Source organism: Xenia sp. Carnegie-2017, unplaced genomic scaffold, assembly GCF_021976095.1.
Source record: "Xenia sp. Carnegie-2017 unplaced genomic scaffold, XeniaSp_v1 HiC_scaffold_23, whole genome shotgun sequence".
Taxonomy (NCBI): domain Eukaryota; kingdom Metazoa; phylum Cnidaria; class Anthozoa; order Malacalcyonacea; family Xeniidae; genus Xenia; species Xenia sp. Carnegie-2017.
Window position 1 is genome coordinate 10,285,313 of NW_025813486.1, and position 14,469 is coordinate 10,299,781.

General features: G+C 36.0%; 2 protein-coding genes and 1 long non-coding RNA gene across 3 annotated transcripts; 1 reads left to right on the plus strand and 2 right to left on the minus strand.

Annotated features, from left to right (window-relative positions):
- The first annotated feature begins 373 nt into the window (after positions 1-373).
- Positions 374-883, plus strand: LOC124449082 (paraneoplastic antigen Ma6E-like). Its single transcript, XM_047000026.1, has one exon. It carries the CDS (start codon positions 374-376, stop codon positions 881-883), a length of 510 nt encoding a protein of 169 aa, XP_046855982.1.
- Positions 884-2,512: 1,629 nt separating this feature from the next.
- On the minus strand, positions 2,513-3,098 carry LOC124447810. Its single transcript, XR_006948833.1, has 2 exons — positions 2,951-3,098; positions 2,513-2,743 (listed from the first exon to the last, which is right to left on the minus strand). It is a non-coding gene; the product is annotated as an uncharacterized LOC124447810 (long non-coding RNA).
- A 3,685-nt stretch (positions 3,099-6,783) lies between these two features.
- Positions 6,784-12,313, minus strand: LOC124447809 (ETS homologous factor-like). Its single transcript, XM_046998811.1, is given in 5 exon segments — positions 6,784-8,194; positions 8,197-8,561; positions 8,801-8,972; positions 11,727-11,786; positions 12,151-12,313. Coding segments are annotated over 4 exon segments (711 nt in total). The 5' UTR covers positions 11,764-11,786; positions 12,151-12,313; the 3' UTR covers positions 6,784-8,057.
- Between the last annotated feature and the right edge of the window lie 2,156 nt (positions 12,314-14,469).

Consider the following 14,469-nt stretch of genomic DNA (forward strand, 5'->3'; position numbering starts at 1 on the left):
TGTACGAATCTTTCAGTAGCAAAATGAAGGAATATTTCTTCAAAAAATGAAACGTTCATAAAAATCACAACTTTTCCGCGGAAATTCCACCGATAAGAGCTGCTTTGTTTTCTTTCAAATTTACTCCCACAAGGCTTTTAATTATTAATCTTAAAGAAGATATCCAGTCGCTGTTGCGTGGTCCTGCGAGCCTTTTTTGCAAGCAAATTTTTGTAATTTATGCTGTCAAATCGAGTTTCCAACGGTCTGAAATTCAAAATTTTCCTTTGGAGCATGCCTCCTGACCCCTGGATTCTGGAATTCAAAATTTTCCTGTGGAGCATGCCTCCTGACCCCTGGATTCTGGATCCTCCGCTGCCAATAGGTAGGCTTTATGATTCCGGACCGCAGTCAGATTAGATATCGTAAAATTTTGCCCGCTGCTCGAGGATTCCGGACCGCAGTCAGAAATTGTGAAGTTCCGCCCGCTGCTACAGCGAATCAGACTGCAGGAATGGCTGGGATTCTCTCCGCTGCTACAGCGAATCAGACTGCAGGAAAGGCTGGGATTCCGCCTACTGCTGCAGCGAATCAGACTGCAGGAAAGGCTGGGATTCTGTCCGCTGCTACAGCGAATCAGACTGCAGGAAAGGCTGGGATTCCGCCTGCTGCTGCAGCGAATCAGACTGCAGGAAAGGCTGGGATTCCGCCTGCTGCTGCAGCGAATCAGACTGCAGGAAAGGCTGGGATTCTGTCCGCTGCTACAGCGAATCAGACTGCAGGAAAGGCTGGGATTCTGTCCGCTGCTACGGTGAATCAGACTGCAGGAAAGGCTGGGATTCCGCCTACTGCTGCAGCGAATCAGACTGCAGGAAAGGCTGTGGTTCCGCCTACTGCCATGTAACAAAAATATTGTATTTGTTTGCATGCAAACCGATTCAAAGTGAAGGATTCTCCCACCGAAAATGTATCTAAACTAAACTACAAAACGTCTGCTCAAGTAAAACATAAAACAAAGTTTAACGGCGAATCTATGTCACAAACACCAGAAGTATTAGGAATGTATTTAAACTCAACAAAACGTCAACTTGAGCATTCACTCCAAATCCACTTAGTAAAACAAAACAACTTTGAAAAGCGAATCCAAGTCACAAACAATCGTAAATGTCAGGAATAAAAAAAGTCACGAACACCGGAAGTATCTTGAATGTAACTAGTCACAAAACCGGGAAGTATCAGGAATAAAACAAAGCACAAATGTGCAACAAAATGTCCTTGATTTCAGGTTTTAGTTTTGATTGCGTGTGAGGTAAACAGTATAATTTATTGACATATATAACATTGATAAATACAGCATTACAATTAGTTTTCTTCTTCCTATAACATGGTGTGTTCACGTGTTACACATGTTTCAATGTCATTTTTCAAGTCCTTCCTGATTGGACGCTTGAATTTTTTGTTTCCACCTATAGTTCCTTTTACGAAGGTCTGAGTTCGATTTCATCGAGTTTACTCTGTTGTCGAATGGGTTATTGGCTCTTCGATTCTCTCCCATTAGTGCATAACAGAGGTCAGGTCGGTCACGACATTTCCATGAAGTAGAATTCACGTAGATCATCTCCATGGATATAAGACAACCAATCAAAAGCAGTTTGAGAATCATAGTGATCGTACTGTACTCTGTCGGAATAAGAATTAAATTGTACTTGCACTTTAAGAAATATTCAATAGATAAAAGATTAGTGAAATGCGAGTTGTAGCCATATAGCAAACACGAAATTCAATTTTTATGAACAGTATTGAGTTTTTGAGGGCAAGAAACATTGTGAAAAACTTTCAGAAGAATTATGCTGTCGGTATGTGGAAACACGAGCTTCACTTTTCCTCAAAAATAGCTACACGAAAACCTTAGATGTGATTGTATTTGTAGCTGCATGGTATTATGATTGGTTCATTTCAAAGAAATAAATTGAAAAGTTGCTACCCATAGGTTTTTCTTACAAGTAGCTCCCTCAAATCATTTCTGTTCGAAACTTGGAAGTTATCGGCTCTCGAGAACCTCAAATTATTTTGTTCCGTAGATCGTCTTTTTAAGTGTAATGTTTAATGAACTCGAAATGATGCCGAAAAACAATTTACCCGAGTATTCGTGCATGTTTCATTTGGCGGCTGACAACTGTTGCTTAACAAAGAATATGTAGCAAAATAGTTTGGTTTTTTTCTTGAGTGAACACCGTAGCTAAAATAACATTTTAAAATAAAGAGCCTGGCTTCATAACTCGTAGTAATAAACTTTCCATACCTCGAACAATTTTCAGTACACAACCTTCTTATGGAGACACTTGCAGTATTTTTCTCCCGTTCTTTGTCGACGAGAATATATAGCTGTTTATTGATGGCGTCTCGTAGGTGTAAACAACTCGTCATAAATATGTAGCTAATTGTTGCTTCGTCTCGTATCCACAGTTACAAATAAGCTTCAACGTCCACAATCACAGCGGTACGTGTCGAGAAATCATGCAAACTAATTAACTTTTAAATTTGATGAAATTGTTTCATTTGACAAATAAAACGGCTGCATGCTGGTATTTTTATTGATTCTATGGATACATGACAATCATTGGTCAACTTTAATGCATTTCTTCCTCAATGCCAAGAGTCTCGAATGTCAAACTTTGGACGAGATTCTGATCGCCTTCAGAAGTTTTCAATTTCCACAACTGCTATGTGTTGAAATTTTGCCAAATGCTCATGGCTGAAACACCTGATCAGAGAAAGTGCGTCGTGAAGAAAATTAAACAACTATTTCAACTCATTTAAATCAACTCTGTTATTAACAAACTATGACTGTTAAGTAAATGCAATTGTGTTAAATGTGTCATGTTAGGAAAGCAGGCATAAAAATGAGAAAATTTTTACAAGGATACATTTTAACGCCCTAATTTTTTTTCAATAAGTTTCAGTTGGATACCTCATTGTTCCACATTTTTCTTTCACCTCTGTCGCGCCATTAATTTACAGCTCATTCGGAATTATTTTTCCTAATTTTTCTGCTATCAAGCGTTCTATGTGGACGATCAAATTACGATAATTGTTAGTATATTTCATTCTAGAAATCACTTCTTTTTCAGTGCAAATCCGTGGACTTGTTTACAAAATCAAATGACAACAGCATTGCCACCACTAACTGATCATCTTTGTTCTTTCTAAAGGACATATTTACGTCTTAGCTTATTCTAAGGGACATATTTTAGATTTGCAAAGAATATTTTTGATATATCCTGCGACACAAAGTGTGTAGCTAAAAAACACATTTATTTTAATGCCTGTGGGAAAGCGTCCCTTTATACTATCAAATTCAATGTGTTCTCCAACGTACAACGCTCGTGCTAAATTACAATGCATTTCCATACGTTCAAAAAACCGTAGTTTACATTAATACTGAATGCCCAATATCTTATTCAAGCGGCTACCAAATGAATGCGGTACATAAAAGCTGTTACAATTAAAGTCTAAATGTTCAATTAAGATGTCCTTTTTTGGCATGCTGTGTTGTTGTTTTTGTAATTATTACATTTGGTCTATTTTTATTTTAATGATAAATTGATAAGTTTTTTTTATATTTCATCTTAATTTTTTTTGTAATTGTAGAAAATGTTAAATTTAACAAACCTTCACATTCATCTGATTTTGGGTTCCAATTTAAAATGTAGCTTGTGGTGAACAAATAGCTATAAAAGATAAAACATACTCCAAAAAAACATCATTCTGTACGTGCAGGATTCGAGTTGTATTAGCAAGAGACAAGATTTATCAGAAGCAATATTTAGACTTTACTTGATAATGACCAATAGCGTTGCCAGTGAGATAAGTGTGGAGGACAGTATTCGTGTATTCCATGTTTTAATTCTTCAAAAGCAATGGACTTTAAAGGACGCACAAACATGAATTTATGAATAAAATCCCCCTCACTTATCGAGTTGGCGTCGCCACTGATAATTAATATTAAAATAAAGTCGAATATCGCGTCCTAATCTTTTCTCTTGCCATCATAATTGAAATCTTGAGTTCACAAGATTATGTTTTTTGGAATATGCTTTATCATAGCTATAGAATTAGTTAGTCTTTCTTTCAAATTTATTTGAAAGTAAATATAGTTTATGCATTGATTGAAAAGCCGTTGAGCAAACAACGATTTCAATTTGAGGACTCTGCGTGAACATTTCATGATAAAATTGATTTCAGAAGGCCGAACTTGTAGGCACCTGCGCAACAAAGCATAGCCAGTCTGTTGACTTAGCTCAGTTTCTAAAGTATTAAACAATGCTATTATTAATTTCTTTAGAAATTATTTTTAGTTATTGCAGTCAGTGGACCCTGCAATATTTTCATAACCTCAATAAAAATCTAACTGGCTACGCTGCGGCTCATAACCATGCAACAGCATTGTTTTCAAGGAAGTTATACCTTATACTCGAGTTCCCATAAGCATTAAGGCTGTAATCTCCTTGCTCCTAAATTTCAGAAGATTATATTAATTTTTTTAGAGTTTACTGCTGTGTATTTCAATCTATTCTCAGTGAGTTAACTGAGAAAGTTTAGAGGCCAGCTGGCTACGTTAATGAGCGCACAACCTCGGACATTTTTTTGTTTTTCCCACAATGCTTAGCTGCGGCAATTAACGAGTGTTTTAAGTATAAGATGTGTACCACAAATGTTCATTAACGGGTTTTTGGATTTGGTGTAAGGAAAACGTTTCATTTGAAGTATTGGTAAGAAAATTGAGTAGTTCTTTGTATATGTTTATTGATAGCTTGTATGTCGTATTTTCTCATTTTTTGCATTGTGCATGGCATTGTACATGTTTTTAGTTTCTTTGCTGTTTTGTATCTTGAATTTGGGAAATATTTAAGATTTTGCTTTTACTTCAATGGTATGAAATTGTAGTTTACGTGAATTTTCTTCTTCATAACAATATTTACTTGATATAAATGGCTATATATATAGCTTCTACCTTAGTAATAACAGAAATATACGTTAGGTATCTGTAAGTTTATGAAATTCAAATACTTCACGCGTTTATGATGTGCAATTTAGTTTAAAGACAATGTTTGATCATATATAAAAAAGCTATGTTTTATTTATCTCCTAATAGTTATAAAACTGCTAATTTCCTCCATGTGCTATCTAACTTGCTTCATAACTTTCTTGAAATTTATTTGAAAGCTTTTCGAGCACTATCTCGACAATTAAAATCGAATCTCTAATTTTAATTGTATTAATTATTTGATTTTCTACTTTGACGCAGATAATATGAATTAATTCATAATTTACGTCGAAGAATTTTACCTAGATGGAAAAGTCAAATGTTTTTTCACGCTTGCATAAACTTATTCCTCTCGTTACTTTTTTGTATTGAACTTTTTTTTTGATAAACTCGTTTAATAGTAAAGCTTTAAAATCATGTTGTATCTTGTAAACAGTTACAGCTACTTTGGATTGGTTAATATGATTCCAAAACTTCTTGTTATTGGTTGCGTGGTTTTCATGACCATCAATAGCATCATGAGTGCGTCCCTGTGTAGAGACAAAAGGTACTGGTGCCATCATCTTGGACATGCTTCCAGTATTGTGGGGGAATTCCCATTCTTGCAACGCAGAAGTTCCATGGGAGGTCTGCCGAATATCAATAGCCTTTCATCGCAAAATTTGCTGGAAAATAATGTTGCTGGTTATGTGGAAAAATTCTCCAAACTTTTCTCAAAGCTTCGCGACAGCTATCGTAATTCTGTTGAAAATTAATGTTCTGTAATGCTGCTAATAATTAATATATGACCACTTTAATGCTGTTAGTAATAAATATTTTATCTCTTAATTTGATCAACTTTTTTCTTGGTGTGCAAGTTACGTTATAGCCACCATTTTGGATAGTTTTGACAAAGGATTTTACTTATTTACAATCAATGACGTAGAACTCAATCTACTAGATATCTGACTCTGCCAAAATTCTTAATTATATAGTTACGAACGAGTCAAGCCGCCATCTTAAAGGTGGCAAAACTGACGATATTTACGAGCAAAATCTGTTTTCCTGAGTTGATATACACTTGGAAAGTTGATAGTCTAGGGTTTTTTAGCTATAAATTGTTTTATAGAATTGGCTTTTAAACTTTCTTTCAACTTATTTTTTATTTCATTTTGAGTTTTACTTTTTGCCTCCTTTCAAGATGACGTCCTTTCCTCACCATGACACGGTAGTTAGACATCTGGGAGATTGGGTTCTAAATCATTGTTTACAATGCATTGCCCATCGAACAATACGGCAAGCCTATTCTCTCTATCTTAGGGAAATGAAATTTATAAAACAAGCACGAAAGAGTTTTGAAGTCATCCAAATTAACACGTTTAGTGAGGTTTTTAAAAACTAGTGAGTGTCTGATTGTCAAATATTACATGCGAGAGGAGAACATTACTTATTCATGATCGACAGCCGCCACGTATGGAAGTTCTCTAAAATAAGGCACCACGTGACCACATTTGCAATCGAAAATCATCTGTTTTATGTAAGATTTGTTGGCTGCTGTAGCTAATCGGAGTCGACTAATTTCCAGTGGCATAGCCAGCTACCTACTTTAGTCCTGCTTTAAGGGGTCTGTCCCCTGTTCACTCACAGTAAAAACAATAGACTTCTAATGACAACATTCAGCAATTTCCACAGCATGATTAAATCTTGCAGATTGCCTGCGTCACTGCTTTTCAATTTCTGCGCATCAACATTAAGATAAAGAAAAATGAAACATCAAGGAGGTGTGTAATGGTTTATTGAAAATGTTCGAACTACAATGTCCTGCTCAGATGTAACTGATCAACAGATCACCGAGTAAAACTGAAAAAATACAATAAGTTATGATCCAATCACTGGACCTCTCCATAAAAATATCAATATATAAATTAAAAATTAATAACCTAAACGGAAGACATTTACGTAATGTTTTTGTCGCTTTATTAGCGACAAATTATCTGTTATGAAGCCTATCTAGAGAAAATCATATGCTTCTGGTAAAATTTATAAAAATTTCTACTGCTTGAACAGAGTAATAAAAATTTGATTTATGAATACATTTGGAATTGCTTCGAGTTGGGCAATTTTTATTTATAAAGGCCGGAACCTCCCCCCAACCCCTATGAATTAAATTTTTTTAGCCCATCAAAATCGGCAAATCACTGGGTAGCAAACTTCTGTAACTTCATACAAAATAATGGTAAAGCGAAGATACAATTCTAGCAGAATACTGTCCAGTGATGATGGCTTCCCGATCTTCACGAAAATTCTAAGGATGAATTTTTACGACATTGCAAAAGATATAAAAAGAGGATGATCGTTATGAAAAGTATTCTAATTCCTCTTAGCAATCCCAAAATGCAATGTGATCGCAAGATTCTGCCCTCAAAGAAAATGCAAATCAGTCGTAATACTGAGAAGTAAAAGTCGTTTGTGTTAAAGTCAGCTTTGCATTGTACTTGAATGATACTATTAGCACAATAAGCATGGAGTTTTCACACCCTATCTTTATCAAGCTTTTGTTATAACCATAGATATGTATAATAAACTAGATACCGCAAGCCAAAGTAATCGGATGACCACATTGTTATCACCCGATTACTAGGTCCCACTCGAGTAGTGAAACCCAACTTTAACATACGACAGAGCTTTTATGACGACGTATTTTTGTTATTTTTGGAACTTAAAGCCATGTATAAACATAGCATATTTTGTAGAAATATGACTATGAAGTGGGACCTTCCAATATGGCGGCTATGGCTTCACAGAAATAGGGAAGTACGTTATCAAGTCTATTTTCAGATCTGTGGTTATAACCCATTTTGTATATAAATCACATAAATAAATGAAAGCATGCGCTGGCATTGCGTGCAACTGCGACTTCCGTTTTAAATACAATAGTTTTAAGAAATGTTGATGGCATAAGAACCTCGTGGAATACAAGAAAGACTCCTTCCACGTTACATGAACGATAAAGAAATATTTTGTGGCGTCCGACCAGCGAGCACCTAAGTGTTTACACGACCTTGCTCGTGAAACGATAAACCAATTTGCTCCGAGGCTTGGTCAAAATGCCTTTGGCAATGTATGTTCTTAGAGAACGTGCAAAATTTTCGTATTTCATGTGGGGTTTGTTCCGTCTTCGGCCCCACTCGATGCAACTTCAGCGGAATCAAGGAATTTAAATACACCATTATTCTGATCCACCCACTCAATAATTTTCGAATATTTGGAAGGATTTGCCAAAAGCTCGACCAAAAAATGACATAAACGTGGCCGGGATACCTTCGGACGAACTTCGGATGGTCTCGGAAAGTTTATTGGACTTGGAACGCTGTATCCGTTTTGGGAAGAGATCGGGACCTGCTGGTTTCTATAGATGAATTCTTGCGCATTTTTGTTGAAAGCATTGGGCTGTTTGGACTCCACTTCGTAAATACTATTGTCCAATTGACAGTCGAGGAGGAATGGAGGATAATCAGTGTCAGGAACCATAGGTGAATGCCGGGACGTGTTACGGCTAAACAAAGCACGAGACTAGAATTATACATGAATGACGGAAATACGGTGTAGCGTTACGTTTGAAACGTTTGATTCGCTAAAAGAAACTAGAATGTGTATTGCAATAAGGTCAATAATAGAGGTTAATATAATGATAAATCAATAGTATAGGTTGTGGAATGATAAATCGATGATATAATAGGTCAATTTCAATCGGTCTTTGCTTATAATAATGTGCATGTACATTACTCAACATACCAATAATCGTCGGCTTGCTGTGTCTTCATTAGCTCCTGATAAGTCTGGCCGACAAGATTTTGCTGAGTAAAATAGTCATATTGGGCGAAGTCTCCTCCCACCATGCTCATCTTCAAGATATCTGCTAAGTTCATCATATCGTTGTGCAAGATACGTGGAACTTCCTGTGGTTCTATGAAATAGAGAACGTGAATCTTTTAAGACTTAAGTTTTAACAACTTCAGTCGATGCTGGCCAAAGCTCGTTTCTTATTGACTCGCACTAGCGTTTCAAACCTATTCGATTTTGTGATTAGCTTCGCCATTGACTGTCAGCCAATCACGCGATAATTAATCTATGTAGACGTAAGTGATTTACTTTGGCCTTGAAGTCAACACACGTACGTGCTACAAGCATCAGTCATCAAAACACCAGTTACGTCATCGACATTTGGGTAAAATATTATTGAATCTCGACTTTTATACCATTTTCTTTTCGAATTTCTAAAGAATGAAATCCTACTAATGGAGTTGCCTTTAATTTTTATTTGAAATGTAAATATATCGAAAGGGTTGTTTTGATTTATTTCACCTAACCGTTGATCAGCTACATCTCACTGCAAGAAAAATGAATGGGCGTAATCCATGTTGCTCTTATAACTTTGGCCGCCAGTATTGTTGAACGTGTGGTTGTCATGGCAATCTCGCAAAAGACGTGCATATTGTCAAATAATTGCAATTTTGTTGCCGTGATTGTAGCGAGAGTTCGATCTAACGAAGCCTTGCTAACTGACATGTTTTGTAATCGAGCAATCATTTCTTTGCTGTTTAAGACTTCTATTGCGAAACGTGTGTGTATGAATGTATAGGGATTACGCTCCAAACTCGTGATGTATAATCCTCCCACGCCGTAGAGTTCAAGTGTTGCCACAAAGTTTGGCTCATATTGATATGATTAATGTCGCAAATCAGCAAATAAGAATGCCGTGGCTTTACGTAGTACACAATTTTTCTCTTACCAAGTGCGCTACTTACTACTTAAACCATGATTTATCTGTCGCAATATGTTTTATTTATAATCATCGAACTGCTAAATTACCAGTATAAGGATGCTGTGGCACTGAGATCATTATTTACATTGCTATCGATAGCAAAACTTCTATAAAGTTGTAAAGTTTGCTTATTTTATTTCGCAACATACATTTAAATGCATTTGTGACGGCAAAGGCTACCTCGAAATTTGTCTCGAACATGATGGATGTATCTATCACCCCGGAATGCATTGTGAAATAACATCTTAAGATTGTGTAGAGCAAATATGTTATAGCAGTGGATTTCAAATACTTCACTTAAACAAATCATTTTTGCTGATTTTGTTATTATTAAATAAACATGGAAGGGCAACTTCTGTTTGAGAGTTTCTTTATCAATTTCTTCTCTGAGTTCGAAAAGCATTCTTGTACGATGTTGTGCACATTTTTATGGTTGACAGCCATTTTTATTAATTTCACTTGAATTAAAACTATCCCGAAGCGCCGACTCAAGTTTGGAGTGTAATTTCAATTTTACGTGACATAAGTCGAATATAAATATCCATCAAGACTTAATAAGCTGACGACAACAAGCTTTGAAGTATTCCATATGTACGAAAGCTTACAAAATAACAGGCTAACGACAAATTCGTAGTGTGCGGCAAGTGTACGTCTCATTTTTACTAGACGAAACAAATGATGTCGTAAATAAGTTAATCATTAACTAATGTCCGTTGTGCTTAGTTGTTATTGAAATTGTTAACTTCAAAATTTAGTTTGGGATATATTCGCTTGTGTATCAATGACTCGAAAAATGGTAAATTAGTTTATATGTTTTATGGATCAGTTGTAGTTCGTTGGCTAACTTGTAGATTGTAATAAATCATTGCAATATATGTTTTGTATTTTCACACGTAAACATTTCTTGTGTAATATCCTATTGCAAAAACATTTTCATCAAGTAAAAAAGGGAAGACACTTGAAAGTTAAACGGATGGAGTTAGCGAGTTTGTTAGTGACATTTTATACTCATGTGATAATCTATGACAACGTAAACACGATTTATTATGCTGACACGAATCTTATCATATCGAAAACATCATCTCGTATTTCAAAGTGAAATAGTATCATCACGTTTCTGATCTCGTCTGCACTTCAACCGATGACGCATATAGAGAGTGCTGAAGTGACGCAGAGTAAACGACAATGACATTTAAACATTTGTTTAACGTGCTTGACACAACACGTTACTCAATACTGCAAAACAACTCGCATTTGAGAACGTGCTCGATCACACATTTTAGTTTTTCTACCTTAAGATATTTGTTTCTGTCGAAAGTCATAGTGTTGACAGATCATTTGCACCTTATTTAAGCATGCGAAAAGTTTATCGCTTGATTTGGATCGTTATCAGTCAAGGCATACGATAAAATAAACATTTCTTTACATCGAAAATAATTTCGCCTTTATGAAGTGAGCTCGTTTATGCCAATATTCGAAATGTAAAGATAGTTTGTAAACGTACAGGTACCTAAAAATGTGTCTATACGTAGAAGGAGGATAACTTTAATTAATTAAATATAACGACTTAGCAAATTTTGTAGAAGTGCACTGGTTCGCGTTTTCACCAATAAGCAACATTCTCTAGTAACAATATAACATTTGTCACAATTAGTTTGAACATTGCGTGTAACTGCCATGTCGGTGAACCAGGACAAATAATTTGTTTAGGGGTAGGTTATTTGCGAAAAGTAGCGTTTTCATTGGATTTTAACTTTGTGGCATACACGTCATCAAGTTTTAAAATAATATACAATGGCTTGCCGAGCCTTAAAACAATAACAAAATGGATATGAATCGTAACGTTTGCACATTAACTGAAACTCGTCATGCTCTAATTATACACACGTTACGAACCTGTAGTCGTAAAATTGGCGGTGCCTCTCCTATTCATGTTTTCTTGTAATTCTGGAATAACTGTGAAATAAAACAACTTTGGTTAGTTTACTTGCATTCTGTAACAAAAATAGCCTTTAAAAACGGCATTCGAACAATCACTATTAAAACCTTTGAAGTATGAACTCAATCTAAATTTACTACGAAACAAAATAATTCGTTTACTGCTACGCGTCATTCCCAACAATCAAAATTTCCACCAATCGTAAACTACCTTAGTATTTTTCACAAGTCTCCTGCAATATATGAGGGAATCCCATAATGAAGCGCTACTAGTCTACAACAGCTATGATGACCTTAACCGTACGATCTAACTTCCTTATAGCCGTAGCCGGACGCGCAGTCTATTATATAAAATGAGCGAACAGTAACAATGTCCACTAACCTTCGTGCGAAATATACTTTAGCTGAGACTTTCAAAACTGCTGATCGTGCTTAGTGTATTGTTTAAGTCGCGAACTCCTCGCTTGTACGTTGCCAAATAAATTGTCTGAACGCGAAAACAACTGGTGAAAGTTTTGTGAAGTACGTCATCGTTAACCTTTGCGTGGGTGTCTCAGGGTCATTTAATCAAGTGATGTCTTTGTTTTGAACATCCTGTAAGTTGCAAGCTTGAGTGGGCAGTCAATGACAACACGAGGGTCGTGGAAAGTAAGAAACAGCGCGCGCAGTTGCCGTTGAATTGTTATAAATGAATCCTGCTATGATGATTTAGAGTTTCACTTTAAAGGAAGTTTAATTAAGTTAGTTATCGTATTGACGTTTTTTATTCTTTTATGTTAAATGATCGTTATTTCTGGTGGCAACAGTACGTTTTCTGGCTACAATTCATTGTTTGTTTTAAGTCGCGAGATTTTACAAAGGTGAAGAACGCACTTAAGGCGCTGCTTTCTTTTTCGCATGTCATTTGTAAGCTTGTCATTTGCTCTAGTGATGCCAAATAAGTCATAGCAACGATGTAAACAGACTTAGTAGGAGTATGCTAAACTCATGCGGTGCTTTCCCCAGGTAAAGTCATGTGGTGCTTTCCCTAGCGAAATATATCTCTTACAGCATTTCCTTCTGCATTACAAATTCCTGAATCTTTTGACGAGAACCATAGTTCCTGCAAACAATACCATTGTAATTGTCTGAATAAAACCTTCAAATGGTTTCAAATACTATTTTCATTTGAAGGAGCTTTTAGCGACAAATGAGACTATCTAGATATAGACAATTCAAATAAAAACCAGGTTTTGTCAAATTACTTAAGTAATCTTACATAAAGTCTGCCCTCTTACATGCCCATCAATATTGACGTTGTAAGAGAATAGGTCAATGTACAATCTACTCTACTGCAAACATCTGCTTTGCTCTTTCTGTTTCGAGACTACATGGAAACCACGTAATTGGAGAGAGAATTTTATACAAGCGTTCGCTTTACGTGATGAAGCGTCTTAAACAATGTAGATCTACTCCCAAAGCGGAGGTGATGTACATTTTCACTCTCAGTACATACCGCTTTAAGAATTGTTTGCTTTAGGTGATGGTAGATTTTAAGCCACGAAGTACATTTTCATTATCAATAGCACCACTTTAAGAATCGTTGATGAACGCCCATGATCCTTTTTTAAGACACTATTTTTTACAAAGCGGGATCTTTTGAAACACTCAGTTCATAACCACCCCTCTTTAAGCGGAGGTGATATTCAGGCGCTTTCATTATAAACAATACTCACAACATGAACTCATCCGGTTAGAAGACAAATGTAAAGAGAAAGTGATGTAGGAGTGATTGTGGATTATGGACCTGCAGTGATTTTACTGATTAATCTGTCTCATATATTGACATATAGCGTCGTATGACAAGCAGAGGCAGTAGCCACCACCCCTCCCCATTGAGACTATTGTTGGGCAGACAAGAGCAGTGGGGCATTACTCGCTTGGAAGTGGAATAAATTGGTGAACATTTCATTCAATCAAGATTGAAAAAGTGCCAACTGCCGCACCTTAAAAATACGATACAATCATTACCATGGACATTTTTATAAACAAACCAAACTAAGTACTTTGCATTTTTCTCAACAGTACAAGCACGATGAAGCAAGAACTTTAAAACTCCATGTTGGAAATGTGGTTTTTAAATCTAAAGCAATCATAAATCAGGTTTTGAATAGGTCGTGTTGGAAAAGCATCTCACGAAAAGGAGCAATTTTTGAGCAGAAAAGCTCGCTATTCAAACGAGACATTTCGGCGGCATTGTGAGACTTTATTCTTTGTTGTTTTAAAATCCTTAACACGATTGATGACCTTGTAGACTGTGTGGCAATTTGAGTCACCGAATCAAGAAAAATTTCTCCCAATTTAGTTCGGCTTTCGTATTACGAGACGGTCGTATATCAGATGCGTGTTTCTTCTATAGTACAATACAAATAAGAAAAATATCAATCCCTTTCAAATTGTCATGTGACGAACCCAAAAGACAGTAGCAAAGTTGAAGCCCAAAATTTTTGGTCGTTAGTCAATACATTCAGCGCCTGGGAACTTTCAGTATTCACTTTGATGGAATGTTTTATAGGAAACGCTATATAGAGCAATTTTTGTGTAGAATGTTCATTGTTGGCATGTGCAAGCTTTTTGTTTTGTTCTATTTCCGATGCATTGTACCTATTCCGGGAAGGCATTCATCTAAAATCATCTAATGTCATTTAATCACTTCTTGGAA